The following is a 22,409-nucleotide window of genomic DNA, read 5'->3' as shown; positions in this document are numbered from 1 at the left end:
GATTTTTTTCCCAGGGAGGCACTGAGCCCCGTGCCTGGCAACAAAGCAGCCCCCCCAGGCAGCCCCCGACTGTGGGTGGCATCGGCAGGAGAGGAATCAATCCTCCATCCCAGGGCTGCGCTCAATAATTCAGAGGGAAATGGCGAGCAGGGAATGTGTGAGTAATGTCTTGTTGGAGCCAGGAGCTGTGACCTGCCAGGGCCTCGCATCGATCGAGGGACCGCTGCCAGATGGCTCCTGCTGTTGCAGGGAAGTGAGGACGGTCGAGGGGACTCGCACCCTGCCACCGCTGGGGCACGTGGTGGCAGTGGGGCGAGAGCTGGGTGCGGCTGCCCCTCTGTGCCATCCTTCCACATGTAACTCCTCTCTCTGCTCTCCCTTCCAGCAGCGATGCCGTCACCTGGGCAGACCCCGAGCGCCGGCAGCCCAAGGACGTCGTAGCGCTGTGGACCCCGGGCAGGAGGCAGGGAAGAGCCTTGAACCGTGAGGGGCCGTTAACTCTAAGATGTCCTTGAGCAGCGGAGCTTCCGGAGGGAAAGGAATCGATGCGAACCCGGTAGAGACGTACGACAGCGGGGATGAATGGGACATTGGTGTAGGGAATCTCATCATTGATCTGGACGCTGATTTGGAGAAGGATCAGCAGAAATTGGAAATGTCGGGCTCCAAGGAGGTGGGGCTCCCGGCGCCCAACGCGGTGGCGACCCTACCTGACAACATCAAGTTTGTGAGCCCGGTGCCGGGCCCGCAAGGCAAGGAGGGCAAATCCAAGTCGAAAAGGAGCAAGAGCGGCAAGGACAGTGGCAAACCGGCCCCGGGCAGCTCCCTGTTCACGGCCGGTGAGGGAGCTGGAGGCAAGAAGGAGGCTCAAGGACGCTCTGGGGATGGCGCGAACTCGGGGGGTTTGGGGCCTGCCGTCACCCCCAAGGGCTCAGAGAAGTCGGCCAAGGCGTCTCGCAGCGTAGCCGGCTCCAAGAAGGACAAGGAGGGCGGTTCGTCCAAAAGCAAGAAGGAAAGGAGTGAGGGTGCGGGGGCTCCGACGGAGAAGGAGCCTGGTGTGCTGCAGCCCTTGGCCCTGGCTGTGAGGGTGGGACAGTACGATGGTGGCCAGGGGACGGAGCCTGCTGCTGCCACCGAGCAGCTTGGGAGTATAGCTATTGACACAGGAGCTGCGCTCAACCCCTTGGGAGTTAAGTCGGAGCTGGAGGATGGGGAAGGAGAGTGCCGGCAGCTGAAAAAGGTCAAATCGGAGAAGGTAAGGAAGGTTCAGGCTGTGGGTGGAGGGGTGGCAGTGCCAGAGGTTGTTCTGCTCTGCAACGTGCTGCTGCGTGTGGTGAAGGGCAGGACTGGCTCCTGTGAACTTCCCTGGTCCCTACCCCCTGCAGGAGGAGCCCGGAGGGATGCGTAGCTCTATGCCTCCTCTGGCTCCTGGAACAGTGGGCTTCCAGCCTGTTTTCAGCCACAATGGCCTTGCTGCATGTGTCAGAGCTCCCTGTGGTTCCCCAGGGACTTCTTTTTTCCCTTGCACCATTTGCTGATGAGGAGACCTTCATGTGCTGGTAAATGTGGGATCTGCACAGGCATGTGGGGCTGATAGGAGCCTCCTCACATGGCCTGCCAGAGGAGTGTGGGCTTTGTCCAGCTTGCAGCAGCAGTCAGCCCATGGCCACTGTCCTGCTGTGGGTGGTTCTTGTGCATTTCTCTGCTGCTGCGTGGCACTGGTGCAGTGGCTGGGCAGGAGCAGCACATGGACACACCCTGCGATTCAATTCCAAGAGCCCCGTGGGTTGCACTGGCAGAGTGTGCCTGATCTGAGAGCCCAAGCAGTGATTTGGGCACCCTCGGGTGCACCCTCTGTGTGCTCGTGCCTACCAAAGCCCCTTTGTGCCGGTGGCACCGTGCTCCTGCACTGGGGAGGTGTGCAGGGTTGGATTTCTGGTTGATGGTGTGGAAGTTGATGTGTTTCCTTTCTGGTTCTGACTTGCAGATTTTGGACACCGGGAGGGGGCGGGTGGGAGAGAGGATGGGGAGAGCTGCTGATGTCAGCAAGAATGGGGAAATGTCTGCAAAAGTAGAGCGTAGAGCTACAAAAATACAGGCAGAAGGCTGGGGAAGAGAATAGGGAATGGAGTGAGTGGCTCTAGGGTAGGTCAGGAAAAGAGGCCTGTGGGGCCGTCAGCTGAAGCTTGTGAAATTAAGGAGTGGTGTGCTGTTTCTGTATCCTTCCCAGCACCAGAACCCAGGTGAATGATGCTGGGAAGAGGAGCAGATGCTCTTTTGCATGATGGATTCGAATGGCTGTGAAAAGCTGTGGATGCTGCAAGTTGGGCTTGTGGAGGAGAAGCCCATTGGGTACTCATGTGGGGCAACCGCTTCAGCTTGAGGAGGCTCTGAGGCTGATTACCATCTGGGGAGGGAGAGAGGGGGAAAAATAAGGGGTAGGGATCCCTCTGCATTTAGCTCAATCTGTGAGTCCCTGCTGCATCCTCAGCAGAGATGTGGGGGACAGGAATTGGGCTCAGTTCCTGCATGGAGCCTTGTGCTGGGCCTTGCATGTGGCCCAGCTGCTGAGGTGCAGCATTTGTGGGGAGCAGCGGTGCTGGCCAGCCAGGGGATGTTAAGCATTAAACAAAAGAGCCTCCCAGCTCTTGGCTGCTGCTCCGGCTTTGTTTTGATTGAGAGCTTGTTCAGCAGGAGGAGGGTGGTTTCTTTCTTTCTTTCTTTCTTTTTTTTTTTTTCCTGATGATTGTCCAGATGTGACGCTGCTGCAAACAAGGAAAAGGCAAACAGAAGCTGCTGGAGGCTTGGTTCTGCACAAAACCTTCTCTGCATCATGTGCGCTGTGGTTTTGGGCAGAAGGCCTTGTTTGTTCCCCTGCAGATGCCATCACTGCGTTTTCATCCCATGTTCTCTCTCCTGAAGTCAGTGTAGCTTTACTCTGAGCGTTCTAGTGCTGATCTGAGAGTGAGGGGACATGGTAAGGGGATCCAAACTGTGCCTCTGCTCTGTTTTATCTCTGCCCTGGCACTCATCTCCTTGTTTGTCGTCTTTGCTAGCGGATGGCACAGCAGGTTCACAGTGCTTGGAACTTCCAGCTCCGTGCACCATTTTAGGTTCTGATATTTCCTCCTGGGTGGGCAGCTCTTCTGCTGTGATGCAAAATTATTTGGGCAGCTTCTCTGCCTGAAGCTTGGAGGAGCCCTCGGAGCCATTATGCCCATCTGTACCCCCACCGAGGTCTTGGTGCATGTCCTGCTGGAAGTAGGAGCTGGAGTCCCACCACTTCCACTCTTACAAAAACAAGCCCAGAGTGGCCTTCTTACCCAAAGATCATTGTTATTTTGGCTCACTGCTGCACCATGCAGGGGTTCAGCATAGCCCAGGCTGCTTTGTGGTGAGGATGAATGGGCTCAAGATGGTGGATTTGCAAGCAGATATGGCCAAGCAGGGATGAGGCATTGCATGCCCGCCCCAACGTTGTGCTTCAGCATCAGATTCTGACCCCAGTGCCGTGGGTGGTGGTGATGGGCAGTGCCCATTGTGGCTCTGCAAAGAACACCCTTAAAAAGAAATGGCCAGGTGCTTTACAGGCACTGTGGAGCGGTCTGTGTCCATCTCTCTCGCTCCTCCTTTTTCACCGGGGCTTTAGGGCATGCAGGGCGTCCAAACCCAACGCTCTGAGGTGCTCGAGGCTGAGGCTTCCCACCCTTGCTCCAGCTCTTTCCAGGGATCAGCAGCTTTGGCAGCCCCAGCCGGGGCCGAGCCAAGGGCAGCCAGGGAGCGCACAGCGGCAGCTGCCGGCTCTTCTCGCCGCGGTTTCCTTTCTCCAGCCATGCTCGAGTAAGCCGCCTCCAGAGCTGCTGACAGGGCTGCCTTTGGAGGCCTTGGAAATTACACTGCTCATTTCCTTATCGTCCCCTGACCCGCAGTGCAGAGCCTTCTGCTGCAGGAACAAGGCGAGGAGGGGGCACGCAGCCAACATGTGTCAAGAGCTACAAAGGAGGAAATTGGACTTGTTCACTTAAAACCATGGGGTTAGGCTCTGAGTTTTGGCTCCTGCTGAGAGGTTATTTATATGTGTGTGCTTTTTGTTTTTTTTTCTTTCTGAAGGCTGCTAGCAGTCTGGGAGCTTCAGCTGATCCCACTTCGCAAGGCATTGTAGCAGAGCGAGGGAAGTCGTGTCTCCTCCTGCTGGGTTTCTCGCGGGGCACAGCTGAAGGACTGGTTAGGGGCTGCATTAGCTTCCATGCACAGCTTGTTTGCATCACCAGGTCCAATTTAAGAGCTGATTTGCAGGGCAGCCCCATCTCCATCTCGCGGTGCAATTCCCCAGTGCTCTGGAAGCCGAGGCCGGCGGCTCCCTGTCAAGGACACGGCGGCACAAGCACCGCCGAGCAACCCGCTCCTGTTTGCCAGGCACGAGAGCGGAATGACAATGCAGGAACGAGGAGCGTGCGGGAGGGGGAACTGCTCCTCATTGAGGGACTTTGCACTGGGCTCACGGCGCTTCCTTGGCTGGGAGAAGCCATAAATGTGCGGCGTTGTGCGCTCTGCATCTCCCCAGCCTCGCTGTAGTCAGAGATGGGCCGCGTCCCCCAGCGTGCTCACCCACCTGCCTGGCTTCTCCTCCAAAGGAGACTCCTCGGCAGATGGTGGCTGCTTTAGATGGGTCAGATTGTGAGGCTAACTGGCTTTGGTGGATTCTCTTGCGTCTGTTGCCTTGCTTCCAGGCTGATGGTGGCTGCTTATTAGCCTAGTGACCCCTGCTGCACAGCACCATTTATCTGGTTGAGCAAGATTTCTTTAAAGGAAGATTCGCCGGCGTCTCCAGCTCCGTGCAGCCTCGAAGGCTTCAAACCATGAGCTGCTCTCACAGTCCTTCTGGGGAGCTGATGCACGGGGAGTGTGCCAGGAATAATCCACTAATGAGCAAATCTGCCACTCCACCTGGCAGCCCACCATGCCCAGCACTCTGCTGGCCCTCCCTGTGCCTTTCCAGGCTGCCTTGGTGGGCAGGGTTGCTCGTCCTCTTTGTGGTCACCGTGCTCTGCTACGGGCACTTAGGGCTGGAGCTGGAGCCCATCCATAAGTACAGCTTCAGAGCATCCCTGTAACGCCACGGCCTATGGGCACACAGCAGCCAGCTGGCTGGGCTTTGAAAGGACGGGAAGGTATCTGCAGCCTGCTGATGTGCTGTTTCTGATGACTGTCTGCTGGAGATATTGCTGTCCCCGTTATTTGGCCCTACCTGGGGCTGTGCAGGGAGATGAGGGGTGACAATAACCACACTTGGGGCTTTTGAGGGTGAGACCGGGTTGTGCGCGGGCACACTGATGGGAGAGGAACTGCCACAAATCCGGCGCGATGCTGGTGCCAGCAGGTGCTGCAGGTGGAGTCGCAGCTACAAATGGTGGTTAGGCTTTTTGTGTCTGTCTGTGTGTGTTTCTTCTTTTTTTTTTTTTTCTTTTTTTTCCTTTCCCTTCCCTGTGCCAGAAAGCAATCTTGTTCCAGGAAGCTCGCTCCCCCAATTAGCGATGTAAATGCCGTGCTGTGATTTTTCCCAGGTGCTATGCAAACGAGCGCAGTCCCCGCTCGCCTCCATCTCCGCTTCCAGCTGGGAGCAGCCCTGCTCATCCCCCTCACCCCAGTGAGCTGAGCCCACGGGGGGGGTTTGGCAGAAGGGGACAAGGGCAGAGCTGTGGCTTGAGGCTGGGCAGGTTGCTTCTGAAGGCTGAAAAGGATCCAGTGAGGAGAGCGTGGCGTTGTGCCAGCGGGCTCTTTGAGGTGGTAACAAAGTGATCAGCGAGAGCTGGCGGGTGCCATCCTGGTGCAGGGAGACCTGCACGTCTGTAGGATGCCTTGTAGGGCGAGCGGCGTTGCAGAGCTTCAAGTGCTGTTTGCTCTTCTGTGGCTTGGAAGGGAGGAAAGCAAGTGTGTATATATATCACAGCCGTTTGCTAACAGGAAGGCTGCTTTTTTTCTTTTCTTTTTTTTTTTTTTTTTTTTGCTTAGCTTACATTTCAAGGCACAGGAACTCTTTAGATATTTGGTGTTTTATGGTCTTTCAGGCCGGCTGTTAATACTACACTTTGTGTACAAGGGTGAAGGGAGCTGTTAAGGTAGGCCTTTGTAAGAAGGCCTCTGAGTGTCCGTTTGGAGGAAAAAACACTACAGCCACGAGCAGAGCATTGTGTAACTGCTGGGAGGTGAGCCGCAGTCAGGAAAGCTATGCATGGAGCTGCCCTCCAGTGTGCCCATGTGTGCCCGATGGTCTGCATGGGGTTGGTGGATCCCCGCACAGAAGGACTCTCAGCCTCCACTCCTCTTAGCTCTGCCCTACAACCAGAGAAGGGAGGTCTTCCCTGATGGAGAACCTGATGGGTGGGGGCTCAGACCCTTCCCGCAGGTGGATTTGGTGTTCTCCAAGGGTGCTTATGGAATTAAAAATGGGGATTTGGGGACTGATGGCAGCAGTGCCTCTCTGCGTGGGGTCCTTCAGGTGTGGAGGACAGGGTGGAGAGGGCAGGTGCTGGATTTTCTGGTTTGAGTGAGGGCTGTTTTGGGGTTCCCATTGCACTGCCTCCATAGGCAGCGTGCAGGAGCCGTTGGGTTGAGGGAGAAGAGGACGGAGGAAGGTGTCACGCGTTGCCATGTCAGACATAGCACTGAAGCGGTACCCGTAGTGATGGTGCAGCGTGAAACATACCCACACTGACAGCGATCCGAGCATCGTACGAACAGGGCTATTAAAACCCAACCTCCTCCGGGAGCTGGTGGTCTGATAGGGGAGATGGGAAGAGAATTGCTTTCAATTTCCCATTGATCCTAACGAGCCTGCGTGGGAGACCGAGATGGCCCGGCTGCGTCGGCGGCTATTAATGCTGGCACTCAGTGCCGCGCTCAGGACCGCTTTACTTCTCAGTTCTAGGAAATGGAATCAAGAGAAAACCACTTAGGAGGATTTTAATCAGAACTTGGCAGAAGAATTTAAGGAAAGCGGAGAAATTTGACGAACCCGCTTTGCGCTGAGGCTGCCGATGAATGGAAAGGGCAAAAATAGGGGAGCGCGTGGGTGGGTTGGGTTTCATGTGGCCCGTTTAATCGGATCGTGTTAGTGCTTCTGGGTGAGGAGAACAAGAAAATAAGCCTACTTCAAAGCGCTGGAGGCTTGCTGGCAGCTGCAGTCCTCTGGGAGCAGCTGATGAAAGTTGTCCCAGATCTACTGGAGATGGCCAGGCCGGCCTGGGAGGAGAAGATTGCTTAATTTACAGTAATCGTTGCTGTAGTGGTTGCACAGATTGGATTTGTTTGAGAATCTGCTGGTAGCAGCGAGAAATGTTGTGTGATTCAGAGCGTTGGAGGATTGCTTTCGGTGATGGGTTCTGGAGCGCCTTGAGAAGTGACCCCTCGCTCAGACCAGTGCTTTGCTGTGATGGGTGGTTCATCTCAACCCTGTAACCTCCCTCCTTTCAGCTTGACCTTCTCCTCTGGGGCTCTGACTGTGCCATATTGCTTCTGTATGTTTTCGTTGTGTGTTTTTATCATGGGCTGTGTTGTACCATTCCTTTTTGTTTCACTCCAACATCTGGACTGTGTGCTCTTATCCAGGAGGTTAAGGGAGCAAGAACTGTTCTGATATGTCTGCCAAAAATAATCTTTGCTTGGGACCAAGAACTGCTCTCAGGACTTGCTCGTGTAAAAGAGTTGTGGGTGAGTGAGGCGGGCAGCTGTAGGAAGGCCCCCAAGCTCCCGGGGCTTGCAGGCCCATGGGTTCTCAGTGAGTTTGTCGCTGCTTGGTGGGTGCTGAGGAGGCAGCGGTGGTGGCAGGATGCAGCTCATCCTTGAAGTGTTGAGTGAAAAGCCATCTGAACAGTAGGTGGGCTCTTGGCACCTGGGAGGAGCAGCGTAAAGCTGAGCGCAGCAGTCTCAACTCTGCCCCCTTCGTTGTGTTCCTTCTGGCAATGTTTTCCCTACACATCACACGTCCCTGTGCTGTGACTTTGTTTGACAACTCCTGCGCAGTGACACGGAGCTCTGCTCCTTCCCCAATGAGACATGTAGGTAATACATGGCATGTGTTCTCCAAAGTTGTGCACCCGGGAAGCAAAATATGTTTGTGATGCCATATGCTTTGTGGGGACGGAGCTGGCTGTGCTGGAAGAAGCACAACGCACTCTCCTGACATGTGCTGGCGTTGCACCACACTCTGCTTCTCCTGATGGACACCTCTTCACTTCTATTTGCAGTCAACCAAAGCAATCCATTTTTAAGGTGTTGTGGAGAAGAGGATACTTGTAGGACTTAATTCTGAACCCCTTGGCTGGAGGTACGCGTGTCCCATCAAACCTTAGGGTCCGTGATGTGCACCTGGGGTTATTCCTGGTGGGAACATCCCATCTGTCCTGTTTTTGGCTGGGATACTCTGATTCCGTGGTTATCGACCCCATGGACAGTTTTGTGGGATGGGGAGCCTGGCCCAGTAGGGTCACTGGGGGACCCAGCTGGCATTTGGCCCAGCAGGGCTGGAGGGAAGGAGCTGCTTTTTGGTCCAGGCCAAGAATTTGTAGGGCTGATGGATCTGTCCTGGCGCCGGGCTGCAGCACAGCTCCATCCCAGATTTATTGCTGTTGGCACGCACCCGGCGAGCTTCTGCAGCTCGTGCCTTCCTGGGCGGGGGGACAAACGCTGTTTGTTTTTTCTGGACTGAAGTGGAAATCTCAATGTTATGTTGCTCATTTGTTTTGTTTTGTTTTGTTTTTTCCCTATTCTTTTTTCTCAAGTCCGGTCATGCAGGTCTTGATGCTCTGTCTTGCAGCCTGGCGGTGTTTTGCTGGGAAGAAGACAGCTGCTAGAGCAGAGCTTGCAGTGGAGCTGCTTTTTTGCAGTGCTGGGTGACAAAGGGACTGCTTTTGGCTTGTGCGTGCAGCCCAGGAAAGTCCAGCTTTGCTCTGGAAAGTGATGCAGGTTCTTCTCCTCATGTCTCAGACATTTTGCAAAGACCTTTGGATGGGCACTGCCTGATGCTGGAGATGGTGCTCAGTGCAGAGGCATTGCAATGGAGATTGTCTGGTAAGGGAAGCAGACCAGTTGGAACGCTCCTTACTGCTTGCTGGTAGGTCTCCTACTGAAGCCATACACATGAAAGCAGCTGTGTTAGAATGCAGGCATTTCTTTGAAAATGGGAAACTTCTCTTTGCAGCTCGGGTGCGGGAGCTGTTCGATGTGGCCATCGGGGCTTTGCAGGAGGCGTCCTGGTGCATCCTCCCACACTGATGCTCGAGGGTTTGTGCAGCCATGTGGGGAACTGGGTCAGGGAATGATCCAATTAAAAGCTACGCTGAGCAGCAAAAAAAAGCTGGTTTTAAGCAGGCGGCCTCCCTAGGCTGCCCAAATGTGTTGGTAAGAGAGCTTTAGGCTAGGGAAGGGATGATGGATGGATGGGTGGGATGGTTTCTCGCAGCAGTGATGCCACCAGTTCCATGTTGGTAGGCAACCTCAGGGAGAACAAAACGATGCCTGCTGGTGTTCCAGAGCTTTCCTTTGCCTCCTGGGAGCCCAGACTGGCTCCCTGCACTGCTCTCGCGAGGTTCCTCACCACATTTTGGGAGGCTGCTTCCCTGAGGGCTGTGGGGCGCAGGAGGGGAATGCGAGCACCACACCCATGCCCATCCTCACCGCCTGGGGCCGGAGGGGGGGTTGCCTTCGGTAATCCTGCCTAATCCTTTAATCTGTATCAACACTGATAGGTATTAAAGCAGCAGATAAGATTCAGCCCGTGGCTTGGAGCTCAGCGATCTCCCCACCCTCTTGCGGCTAAATCTGTGCTGGCGATGCCTTCTTTTAAGGGGGCCGTGCCTGTTTGCCTGGCGGCCGCGATGGCCTGAGCGCCTGGATTAGCCGGAGCGCGTCCTTGTCTCTGGGCTCCAGCTTGCCAGACAAGCCCATCGATCGGCTGCATCTGTTCGAGCCCTGCGGTGCTCAGTGACGGACATCTTTGCTGGAAGGAAGCCCTCCAGTTGCACGTCCCACTGCCTGGAGCAGATCTGCCTCCTGCCGTTATCTCTTGTGGGTCCTGCTGAGCGTGAGCCTGATTTGGCTGTAAATGCTTAGTGTTTGGGCACCTGAACGAGCTGGGCTCCATCCCAGCATGCAGGTGAGACCCTGGGCCTGGCTCTCCTTAGGCTTTCCCTGTATCTTCTGGCACCAGATGAAGGTTGTTAATGCTGGGAAGAGTGGCTCCCAGTTGAGTTTACTGCACAAAGCAGTCCGTCCCTGTGGTTCGGCTCATCCCCCTTTCCCCATCCTCCTCCAGCTTCTCCCCATGTGCATGGGATTGCTCCGAGTTTGCCACTGCTTCTCTCATCAGCAAAGCCATGGTTAATCCTTCCCTTAAATCCTTTAAGCTGTCAGCAAACAAACCCCTTCTTAAACTTCTAGCACGCAAGCCCTGCTGGGACAAAGCCCGGCTCCCAAAGCCAAGCTTTTATTTCTCTTCCCACATCCTTGAGCTCCCGCTCCCATTTTCTTCCTGTGCCAGGGCCTGATGCCGTGGGTGGCTCGACTGCAGCATGACCTGCGGTGCTGGATCTCGGGTGTAAAAATTCAGGTTCCTAATTACCTAATGGCAGGTTCCCGGCGTGCCGTGTCGTTTGAAGTCGCAGGTGAAGATTTGTTATTTAGATGGAGGTCAGCTGAGGCTGCAGCCTTTCCAGGAGCCTTATGGAGCTTTTGTTGGCATTGCTCCTGCTCTGCCTGTGTTGGACAGTGCAGGCTGGAACTCTGGGATAAAGCTTTTGCCTTGGGCGTGCTTGGCTGTCTGTACACAAACCCTCAACTTTTTCCTCAGTGGTTTTGCTCTGAATGACAGTGACAATGGCGCGTTGACCATTTGGGTCCTCCAGCCTATTGATGCAATCCAAACCCAAGGAGATGCTGTTCTTTCAGTCCATATTTCCATTGGTGATTAGGATGGATGTGTGGGTTACGGTATGCCTTGTTTTGAGGAGCTCTGAACATCCATCCTTGGAAAATGGGCGTCCTCTAGGGCATGTGGCAGAACCAAGGGAGCAAAAACCAGCGAGCTCTTCTGAAACTTGCAGCCTTCATTCCTTGACTTTCTCTTCCATGTAGTTTGGTTTCTTTCTTTTCAAACTCCAGATGAAATATGCTTTGCAAGCACTAAGATTTGCATTATGCTTGCTCTCCAGGGTTGTCAAACAAGCACCGCAAACCTTTTTCCCCCGCTCCTGATCCCAAGAGGCAGAAAGGCTCTGGTGCTCCCTACGGAACGCAAAATGGCACCGTGTGCCGAGCGTTCGCGTCTGAGGATTCCACAGTGGAAGAGAAGCAAGAAGAAGGGTTAACAGAGCGTTGGCTCCCAGGAAAGATCACATCCTTCCCTCTGGAAGCGCTCCCGCTAGCTGCTCTCCATCGCTCTTTGAGGAGCACGAGGGAGGATCAGCCTCCAGGCACTGCGTGCTTTAACACAGCCTGCTGCGCTTGCTCACCTTCCACAGGCAAGTGAAGGCTTGAACAAAAGCTGGCTGCCTGCATCCGAGGGTTTGTATTTTCTTATTACAAACAAGCTGGGTGATCTCGGCTGGGCTGCTGGCACTGCATCTTGCAGCATATGACAGATAATCGGGCTGGCTCGCCGCCCACGCAGGAGGCAAGGCTCCTGTCGATATGTGACCTGGAATGGCACATCGTCCACATAAATCGCCACTTCGTGCCTCTCTCCTTCACTGCAGCCATTCCCTTCTGCACAGCTCGGCGTGCCGAGACCCGGCGCAGTCTCCAAGACACCCCGTAAGCTGCAGCTGCTGGGTGAAAGGTGCCCACCGGTCAGCTTGGCCACGCTGCTCAACTGTTTGCATCTGGTTGGAAGTGGTCAGGGCGGTTTCTGCATCCTGGCTGCGCTTCCCAGGACAGCGGTTCCTGCTTGTCCATCGTGGCAGTGCATCCCTGAGCCGGTCTTCTGCAGTGACCGCTTTGGGAGGGCAGCGAGCCGCTGTCAGAGCTCTGGGTATGGCACAAGGGCTGCTCTGGGAGCGGGGCACAGTGGATGTAAATGGTGCTGCTCTCCTCAGAGAAAGAGCAAATTGTTTCTCCCTGCTTGCTGTGTGCCTTTCTGTCTCCCGCTGCCCTGCTCCTCCTCCTCCCTGCCATTAATTGCTTAGCAATTGCTGATGCAATTAAAACAAGATGTGGCTGCAGCCTCCGTACTCCAGAGCATTCTCCAGTCTCATAGCTCTCTCTTCTTGCCCCCGTACAAAAACATGGCGATGCTCCGGCAGGCACCATGGCATCTCCTGCTGCATCTGCTTGACAAAAGCTAACCTCAGCCACCCTGCCCACCCCCAGGGCATCTTGCTGACCCCCTGGTCCTGGCCAGCACCCTGCTTCCCAGCCCCAGTTCCCACTGTAGGCAAGAAACCCATCCACACAGCCTTCCCTGCATTTCTTGCCTCTGATAGCTGGAACTTCTATCAGTGGATCCAGCTACACGTGATGTTGGATGGCTGAAGTTGGCAGAGCGGTGGCACAGGGGTACCGATGCTGTCTCCGTGTTTTCAGGGAGAGGAGCTGGAGGTTAGGTGGGTTTACTGCAGGGATTCGGAGGCAGAAATGTTTATTTTTTCCTCTTCAGGCCGGCGTCTATCCTCTAAATAATGGGGAAATCTCTCTTTGGGAATCTCTCTGTGCCATTCTCAGGAGGGTATCTGCTGTTCCAGTTCTCTTGGCTTTGTATTTCTGGTTCCCTCGCATCCGAAGAAGCCAAATTTGCAACAGAATCCCAGTTTAGGAGCCAAAGGCTCCTAAGTATGTATGAGTATGTAGGACCCTGGGGATACGGTGCCATAGGATCCCTGCATTATAAGGGCAGAAGTGACGAGAAGGGTTGGATTGAACAACGAGGGATGCCCAACCTGCACACCAGCACTGAACCTGTAGTGTTTCTTTGGGAGGAACTGTCCCTGGCAGCTCGGTGTGTGGCATGGAGAGCCCTGGGGAGCAAAGCAGATGCTTTCTCTAACAGCACGTTTGCTTTATTTTAGGGATGCTAGCTATAAAATTTGCTCAAGCATAACCCAGGCTGCTGTTTTGCCCTGAGCGCTGGGCTTTGTTCCGTGGTAAGAACTCGCTAGCTAAGATGTGGTGACATCTGTCTCTGTGTGCAGGCTGAGAACTGCAAGGTCAGAGTGTAGGAACCTTCCTGGGGTTGGAGGAAAGCCCAGGGGCTGGGTGGTGTCGGCGTCCCCTGCTCCCCCCCCCGGGGATTTCAGATCCTTTTTGAATCTCAGCTCTAAGCTTGCTGCGGTCCGGAGGAACTGATGGAGCAGCACTCGAGGATGCTTCTCTGCACTGCTTGGATGTGCAATGGGGCAACTCTGCAGCAGGGAAAGTGTTGGTCCCCTCCCCGATGCCGGATATGCAGGGTGCTGATTCCCTGCCTGCCCTACTGGCACGTACTGTGGGCTTTGGCTGCTCTTTGGCTGGCTCCTCGCTGCCTCCCTGCTTGCAATCTCCCCATCAGCCGTCAGACAGAGCTGGCTTTGTGACTGCAAACCACGAGCATCTCTCCTGGCAACTCGAGCAAAACCTACAAAGAAGAGGAGATAAGAGCCAAGCGGGCAGCTTCCTAAACATGCAGCCTGCGAGGGCTAAGACGTGGAAATCATACCAAAACAGGTCTTTAATATTAAAGAGATGGAAGGAAGATGTCTCCTCTTGCCTGAGGGATAAATAGATCTGAAACTCCTTCTAGACTTTGCTGCTTATCGCATCTGAAATACGTCTCTCTCACCCTGGAATGGAGCCTCTCCAGGAGCCCTGAATGCCCAGCTGTGCTGAGCATGTGCAGCACTCTTGTTTTCTGCATCTCTGCACCCGCCAGATGGGTTTGCTGCATTTCTCCTACGTCCCTGGCTGGGGCACCCTGGGACTGAGGCAGGTGAGGGCACTGGGTGTGTGTGCTGAGCCATTCCTGTTCATCCTCCTGCACCCAGCTCTCACGTCTTGGTGCCTGGCTTTTGCAGTCATTCTGCACCAAAGCCGTTCGCAGATCCCGAGCTCTGCCTCCTCTGGTTGTCCTATAAATGCCGCAGCTTTCCAAAGAGAACTTTGAATGTGCAGGACTTTGTGCTTGCAGGAGCATCATTAATTAATCAAGTGACTTAATAATTAATGCTCCCAGCTCACATGCTGCTCTGTGTGCTGCATGGCTGTGCCATGGTGCGAGCTGCTGGGGGCTGCGCATGGGGATCAGGATTTAGGTAGAAGAATTCAGGGGAAAGATGAAGAAAAGGCAAACCAAGCACACGGTTGTGCTGTTTTCCAGCCGAGTGCCTGCCCCTGGCACCTTGTGTCAGTCGTGCGCTGTGGTTGGTGGGCGCTTATCCTGATGGAGGTGTATGCAACTGGGGGGAAACAGTTGGATTCTCCCCACCTCCAAAGGATGGTGTAGGATCAGCGTGTCCTCCTCACCTCCCTGAAGCAGCAGAGCTCAGCAGTCTCCTCTGAGAAGGATGGGCCCTGCAGGAGTTCTCAGCCAGTTTGTCCCAAGTGCATTAAGGATGTGCAGATCTGGGTTTTGGGGCAGGCTCTGGCATGGCTGCCTGGAGTCCCCTGTCATTCAGCTGGGTTTTGTGGTGTCTGTTGGCTTGCTTTCAAGGAGCTGCAGCATTGAGGTCTTTCAGACTTGCATCTTCCCATCAGGAGATCGATGTCTGGGATTTCTCCTTCCCTGTTCCTCCTCACACACCTGTCCCCCGTCTCTGCTCTTTGCTGCCCCTCTCCTATAGAGAACACCTTTTTTTGTTTACTTTCTTTTGCTAGAGCTGCTCTGATAATCCTGTAAATGGCTGGAGCAGGTGACTGGGTGCCAACGTGTCTGTCCTGGGCACTGTCCCTGCTTTGATCAAAGGCACACTGATCCCCAAGTGCTGCCAGCACTGAGATAAGCCCCGCTGCCCTCTGGCGTGATGTCAGCCAGCACGGAGCAGGGGCACCTGGGGGCTGTGCTGTCAGGCTTGGAGGTACCCACTGAAGCTGCCGGGTGGAGCTGCACGTGGTTATCCCACCCCAGGGAGGTGGCATTCAGTGTGTGCCGTGGGATGGTGACATGGTGACGGAGCCAGGCACTATCAGAGCTCCCAAACACAAGGCTTTTGGCACACCTGTTGGCTTTCATCGCTCAGAATTTCACGCCCGGATGACTTGGATTATAGGGAGTGAGTGAGAAAATTCATAACTGCTGGTCCTGTGGCGTGACTCTGCCCAAAGCAAGGTGCTTTAGAGGTTGGCATCAGTCAGAGCAGCAATACTGACGCGCTGCCCTCTCCTCCCTTAGCATCCCCATGCTGACAATGTGATGGCAGAGCTGCTGTTCCCAGGCGCTGCCGCTGCTCACCAGCCTTGGCTGCGTTCCACCTCTGTCCTCGGCGGTGGCGGGAGCACGTTCCTCGTGATGGGAAAACCTCCGCGCGGACACAAAGGGCTTTCAGTAGGGAGCTCACTGCAGAGGCAGCGGCATGGGAAACATCGTCCTGCCCAGCTCCTGCTGGAGGCCACGCACGCTGCCTCTGCATCCCACAGCTCATGGCAAGGAGCAGAATTAAATGCTCTTATGCCACAGTGGGAGCTTGGGTCCCACATCTCTAATGGCAACAGCACCTGGCCCCATGGGGCAGGCATGGCAGTCCCAGGGCCTCGCTGTGCGTGGGATGGGAGCAGTGCGTGCCGTTATTTCACACGGCAGACCTCACAGGGGCCTGATTCTGTGCCACCCCATGCTGGTTCCTGCTGCCCTCGGCCTCCAGCAGGCACGTCCCCTCATCTCAGTGAAGCAGAAGGAGGGAAGGCTGCAGCACCGGGAGATAAGAGATGTGCAGCATGGGGAATTCAGGGGCCGATCTGCCCTCTTCTTCTTCCAGCTCAGCCACGTCCCCACGCCCAGCTCCCCATGCCAGGTCACATCCCCATGCCCAGCTCCTCGTGCCCCTTTTTGCTCCTGAGCTCTTGGTGGGAGTGGGCAAGCCGCCCCTTTTCCTGATGGCTGATAAATGAGGCTGTGTTTGTTCCAGTGCAGGGTGAAATATGAAATCCCATAAAGCCTCCTCGCTTATTAGAGAGATCGCAGTGAGCTGCTTATTATGCACTGTGGCGTAATGCAGATTACAAATGTGACCGAGCGATAATTAGCAGAGCTGGAACTGTAATTAAACGCTCCTGTGCTGCACTGTGGTTTCTGTTGCAAAGTGGAAGGAAGCCGAACAGTTTCAAAACCCACAGGTGCCCTTCCTCTCCCCTGCATGCACAAACAAGCAGACCAAAGCCAAGCATCCCTCTTGCTCCTTGCCATGGCTTTCCTTGCAGGGGGCTCACTCAGATTCAGAACACTTGGTGTGTGATTGCAGTTTGCTTCCTTGAGTCCCCCCAAAACCCTGCTGCTTCCTTGGAGCATCTCATCCCCGCAGTCACTGAGACGTGCAGGCTGGGCTTAGGGGGCTGAGTTGTCTGCTGGTGAGGTCCCTATACCCAAAACCTCTTGGCATCCCACAGGACACGTGCTGGTGGGATGCCGGATGCTTTGTCAGATGCTTTGCATTGCTGAGGATTTGGAGAGGCTTTGCAGCTCACGGCAAACATCCTTGCTTGGGTGCATGGGATGCACTGATGTGCAGTAGTGTGCAGGACAGGGAGTTGTGTGGTGTGAGCTCCTGGTGCAGGATGTCTCAGTGCAGGGCTGGATGCTCCAGAGACCTTCAGCCGATTGAAACTGAAACCTAGGGCAGCACTTGGTGATAATTCTCAGCCTGCTTCTGTTTTGAGTCTGCTCGGTGCCTTATCAAGATCATAAAATACTGTGCGAGAGGAGACGAGCAGGAGATGAGCTGCCAGCCCCAAAGCACTGCAGATCTGTGTGGCAGTTACGCCTGGCGTGTCCAAGCCCAGCTTTGCCTGTGACATGAAGGAGGAGGGTGAAATGGTTGGTGTTTGGGATCTGGAGCTGATTTTTGCCTGGAGAAGGGGGATATGGTCTGGACGCGTGTCTTGGGACGGTCACAGGGTGGATATGGGAGGAGGAGGATGTTGGCTTTCATGGGACCGCACAGAGCCCGCTGCTTGTTGGGCCTGTCCTGCCAGTCGAGCAGAAGCCTGTAATTTTTTTCTAATGAGCCATAGGGTCCAAAGCCACCGAGTGCCTGCGCATCAGAGCAGTAGCCAAGAGGCATGCTGACCGGGCCCGATGGCACTGGCAGAAGTGGTTAGGGAAGGAACTTGGCACCCGCTTCTGCAGATCTCTCCTGCAGAAGGACCCACCCCCCTCCAAAGCTTTTAGGGTTTCGTGGGTACGGGCATGCCAGGTGGGAGAGACCGACAGGGTCCTGTCCTCTGTTGGGCACGGAACCGTCTGGAAGGCTCCCGAGGCTCTCCAAAGCAGGGCTGCCTGTTGGTACTTGCTGTGATCAACACGCTTCTCCTTCCCCACAGATGGAATCTCCGGTCTCCACGCCCGCCGTGCTGCCCTTGCACCTCCTCGTCCCCGTGGTCAACAACGACATCTCATCGCCGTGTGAGCAGATCATGGTACGCACCCGCTCCGTCGGTGTGAACACCTGCGACGTGGCGCTGGCCACCGAGCCCGAGTGCCTGGGGCCCTGCGAGCCTGGCACCAGCGTCAACCTGGAGGGCATCGTCTGGCAGGAGACGGAGGACGGTAAGTGGCGGCTTTCTGCTCTCCAGCATTCCTGTTCAGAGAGTTGCGGTGATCCTTTTCTTCCTCTGTCCCCGTGCCTTGGCACTTCCAGGGCATTGTGCTGCGATTTGGGTGGTCGGGACAGAGGAGCTGTGTGGGAGCAGCTCGCGGGCTGTGCGGCGGAGGGAACGGCAGGCCAAAACTTGCGTCAGCCTGCGCGCTGCGTTAGCCCGTCGCCCAGACAGTGGGCGAAAATCTCAGCTGCCATTTCCCTGCCTTTCTGCAAGAGCTAACTTGCTCCTGGAGGTGCCAGAGGAGAGGCCACGCCAGTCCGAACGGGAACTCGACAGAGTTGACTTCATTTCTGCTTGGCAACCTGCAGGTCTGTCACAAAAGCGCTCAAACCCTGGGAGGCAGCAGCAATCTCCTGCTGGATTAAAAAACCCCGGCGGAGCTTTCAAAATAGACTCGACAGGAGATCAGGCTCTCGTCTCTTCTGCCAAGCCAATCGAACCTTTTTCCGCTGGAGCTCGTCTCATCTGCACACAGCTTGCTTTGCTTTCCAGCCCCTTTGATGGGTTTGAGTTGCTGTTGGGGCTCTGCCAAGAAACACAAGGATGAATAGGTGGCTCAGCGGAGCACAGCGAGCGCTGGAACCCGGCCTTCCCTCCGGCCTCTTTGGGGACATGGGAGGGTTCTGCTTCTGGAGGCCTGAGGTGAACTCCTGGCGGTTGTGTCTGGCTTCAGCTGAGCCCAGGAGTGCAGAGGTGGCAGAGGATGGGGCACCCAGAGCTGGATGGAACCTCCCACCCTTCTGTGTTCCCTTCTTGCTGTGGAAAAATCCATCTGAATGGAGCTAGCAGGAAGCTGAGTGTGTGCTTTCTGCTTCTCTGAGGCAGGAGAATGCCACGTGCTGTAAAATTGGGCCCAGGGGACCCTTGTCTTGGCTGGCAGGGACACAGCCATGTGCAACAATGCTTGGGATGCAGCTGCTGCTCTGCTTGCCCCAGGGCTGTACCAGGAAGCCAGCAGGGAGAGCACCGCATGGCGGCAGCACCACCAGGGCCTGGAGTCCTGCACGACTCCATTGGCCGCAGGCTGCAGTCTGTAATACCCCAGGGCTCTGGTTTCTGTCAAACCTCCGGGGTGGTGGTGGTGAGAGATGGACCTTCCATTAATTTTTTGGAGGATGGGAATCAGAAGAGGTGTGCGCTGCACATGCAAGGAGGAACAAACACCCAACATGACAGGAGGCAGAGGAGCCAACAGAGCCCTTGCTTAGCCGGGAGGGGTCAAAGCACAAGCAGTGAGCTCTGCTCACTCACAGGATGGGTGGGCGCTGATGGCTGTGTGGGGCTCCGATCCTCCGAGGAAGGAACCCTGCTGCTGCTTTCCCACTTTGTTCCAGCCAAGCTCCGCAGCCTGTCCGCCTGTCTGTCCGCATCACCCCTTGATGTGCAGCTCTGTCTTCAGCCCCTGCCTCAGAGGCGCGCTGCCTTTCCTGCGGCTCGCCTATTTTTAGTCTGCAGTAATTCAATGAACTTGTGTAGAGATCCTTCTCTGCCTGCCTCCGCTGCCTGCCGCTTGGCTCCTGCTGTCAGGAGCGATGGCTTTTACAGCGAGCCCTGCACTCCTGTCACACAGAATACAAATCTCACCATTTCCCCTGGTTGCTTCCAGTCTGCCACATCTGTCGGCCTCTGTAGGAGCAGCATACTGCGTGCTCAGCTCTGTGCACCTGGAAGCTCAGGGTGAAAGCAGCTCACTGGTGCCCTGCCTGGTGTCTTACTCCCAGGGGGATGGTACTGGGCTGGGGGCCGTGCTGGAGCATGCCTGGAGCCTGTCCCCAGCGGGCCTCAAGCAGAAGGATATTTGGATTCATCCCCTGCCAGTGGGTTTGCCTTGTGACTGAGGATGTGAAGCCTTGCTTGGTAGGGCTTGGTTACGCAGAAGAAGGCAGTGTGGCTCCCTTTTTGTAGAAAATGCTCTTAGGGTTGTCCTCGTGGCCAGGAAATCGGGGTGAAGGCGTCATAAAGCCAAGGCCCACCAGTAATCCTGCATCCTGAGAAGGATAAGCAAAGCCATCCCAATTGCGATGGTGCTCCCACGAGTCTTATGATGTTCTTCTGCCTTGACCGACATGTCCCACATTCACACCCAGCTTCCGCCTCTGTCCCCAGCAGTGGCCTCTGCTTCTCTGTGCTGTCCCATTGCCACAATGGTGACACCATTCTTCCCCTTCACCGAGCCCATCTTGTGCAGGGAACGTGCTTTGTTAAATGCCTTTCTCAGGAGCAGCTGCCTTGGCAGTTTCCCTAATTCTGTTAGGTGTGATTTCGATCTGCAGGAACTATTAACTGATCTAATTATACCAGAGAGCATCACTCCACTTGCTGCCTCATTAGCTCCCGGCTCTCCTCCATCCTCACTGGTGTCACCAGCAGGGTGGCACGTCCTTGCTGCGCGCACCCAGAGCAGTGACCGGACCCAAACCACACAATGGTGCTGTTTTGCAGCCCCAACAAGCCAGCGTTTGGGATTCAAAGCCTCGGAGCATCGAGCAACGTGGCACAGCACCACGGAAACCACTGGGCAAGGGACATCCCCTCTTGGGTGCTGCTGTCCTGATGCGCCCCAGCTGGGGAAGCAGCAGCCCTGGGAGCGAAGCAGCTGCTCACACTCCAGCATAGAGGAAAGGGGCTTTATCATGCATAATTTCCTGGTACTCCCGCAGCGCGGCTGCTTCAGATCTAATATTGGCTGGCAGGATGCTTGACAGTGCAGGGAGGCAGGGAGCTCGAGCAGAGCTAATGCACTGCTTATCACTCTCAAAGCACTGTTTATTTCAGCATCTGTCAGCTTTGTATGAAGGCTGTTTTATCAACAGGTGAGCAATATTCTGCTCCAGACAGGACTGTTGCTGGTGTTGAACTGCCTGCGGCGTGTACGTCGCTGCCCTAGGTGATAGCAGCTGGGCTCCCGCCCTAACCGCTGTGCCTGGATTAGAGGGCTTGTTTACAAGGAGGCTCTTGAGCTGCAATCTGCTGTGCCACGCTTTGTGGGAGCGCACTTGGTGTCGGTTCCTCTGCCTCCCTTCTCCAGGAGGATGCGTTTAGCAGAAGAATCCCATCCCATGGTTTGTGGCAGACTGTTCTTCATGGTGAGAATGCGCCTGGGTGTTGTCCCATTGCCTTGCAGAAGGCTCCTGCACCTGCAGGTTAACAGCAAGGTAGCAGAGCTCTTTGCAGCTGTTCTGTCTAGCATGGGAACTCCTGGATGGCAGCATCTCTGTGGGGCTGGGGATCTCTGCGGGCGATGGAGCCGCTTGTTCAGCCCTTGAACATCAGAGGCAGAAGGAGTTGAAGCCGTCTGTGCCCGTATGGGAGAGCCAGCAGGGCTGGGAGCTGAGCACTGCTCTAATTAGGGAGCTGATGTGCTGGCTGCGCTGGAAATTAAACCTTCCTTGCACGCAAAGCTTCAGCCTGGATCTGTCCCAGCAAACGGATACCCCATTGCGGTGCCCAGCTCCTGTCTTCTCAGACTGATTTCTGGAGGAAGACAGCCCAACTGCTCCAAAACGGGGGCTTGGCCAGCAGGGTGCTCTGCACCACCATGCTCACCTCTTTGTCTGCATGCGCTCTTGCAGGTTTTCCTCACCATGCAGCACCTTGCATCCAAACTACTGCTGCCTTCTTTGGGAGCAGCCTGGCAGTCACCTTCCATTCATCCCCCTCTCTGCGCCCTGCTGCAGTGACATCAGCATGTGGTACTTCCCCATGAAAGCAGGTGCAGTTGGCTGCACAGTGCTGCAGCTCCAGCCCTCCCAGGGAGCGCAGAAAGCACCGTGCTCGGCTGCCTGGTGCAGAGCTCATCGCCTCCAAAGGCTTTTCCAGCCAAGGACGGAGGCTAAGGGACTGTTGGGACACCGGTGACACATTACCCTCCAATGCTGGGCGCAGGGCATTGCTGCCCGCCCTCGCATCCCAGAGCACCCGCAGGGGACGGCGGGTGAAAAAAGCTGCTTAGCATCCATCCCCATGCTTTAAATTGTCCTGGGTTATTGGCGGCGGATTAGGAGGGGATTTGGGATGATTGGTTGCAGCGGGTTAAATATAGGCTGGAGCATGGCAGAGGGCTTGCTGCTGTGCAGGGAGGAAGGAACAGCCCTTGCCAGCACTCTGTCTTTCATCTCTCGGGGGCCACAGCTCCATGAGCATCTCTCCATTTCCAATGTTGTCCTTCCAAAGCTTGCAGCTGGCTGCTGGCACCTTCTGAGTGAGGCCGTGGCCCGAGATTTACAAATGTGCTTCAGGCACAGCTGTTGTGGGCTCCCTGGGCTCCATCCATCTTCCAGGGCTGTGCAGCCGTATATCTAGCTGCACTGGTCTGCCCTTGTAAATGAGATTTCTATCTCCCAAGTTTTACCTTGCTCAGATAAATATACTCAGTGCGATGGACTCTGCTCCTGGTCAAATTAGTTATGCAGTAATCAGAGCAGTCCATTGCTGGGAGGAAATACCCACTTGGGTTTCACTCCGCTAACAGCCTCAGAGTATGCAGTGCAGTCACTTGCTTATTGCTCTTGCAGCTTGCAGAAGGTGCTAGCATCGGGTGGGCTCACCCGCTGGGTGCAGGTTGGGCCTTCCTTGCTTGCAGCAATGGGGAGAGCCGTGAGATGCTGCAGAAGACTCCAAGAAAGAAGCACAAG

The 22,409-nt window shown here is 55.5% G+C and overlaps 1 protein-coding gene across 4 annotated transcripts in view; it reads left to right on the top strand.

The window, feature by feature from the left end:
- The window catches only part of ZNF609 (zinc finger protein 609), a 36,254-nt gene that overhangs the window by 7,689 nt on the left and 6,156 nt on the right, over positions 1-22,409 (top strand). For 3 of the 4 annotated variants that reach the window (XM_031616178.2, XM_031616180.2, XM_090148580.1), the window contains 2 exons: positions 386-1,255; positions 17,497-17,722. In XM_031616178.2, coding sequence (XP_031472038.2) covers positions 506-1,255; positions 17,497-17,722 — 976 coding nt within the window. In that variant the 5' untranslated portion in view covers positions 386-505. Of the gene's footprint in view, positions 1-385; positions 1,256-17,496; positions 17,723-22,409 lie in introns of those variants that run through there. The other variant, XM_031616179.2, reaches the window with a different exon arrangement.

The sequence above is a fragment of the Phasianus colchicus genome, chromosome 12, assembly GCF_987193195.1.
Source record: "Phasianus colchicus chromosome 12, bPhaCol1.hap1.1, whole genome shotgun sequence".
Lineage (NCBI taxonomy): Eukaryota > Metazoa > Chordata > Aves > Galliformes > Phasianidae > Phasianus > Phasianus colchicus.
Note: the sequence above shows the minus strand (reverse complement) of the source record. Positions and strands in the feature narration are given on the sequence as shown.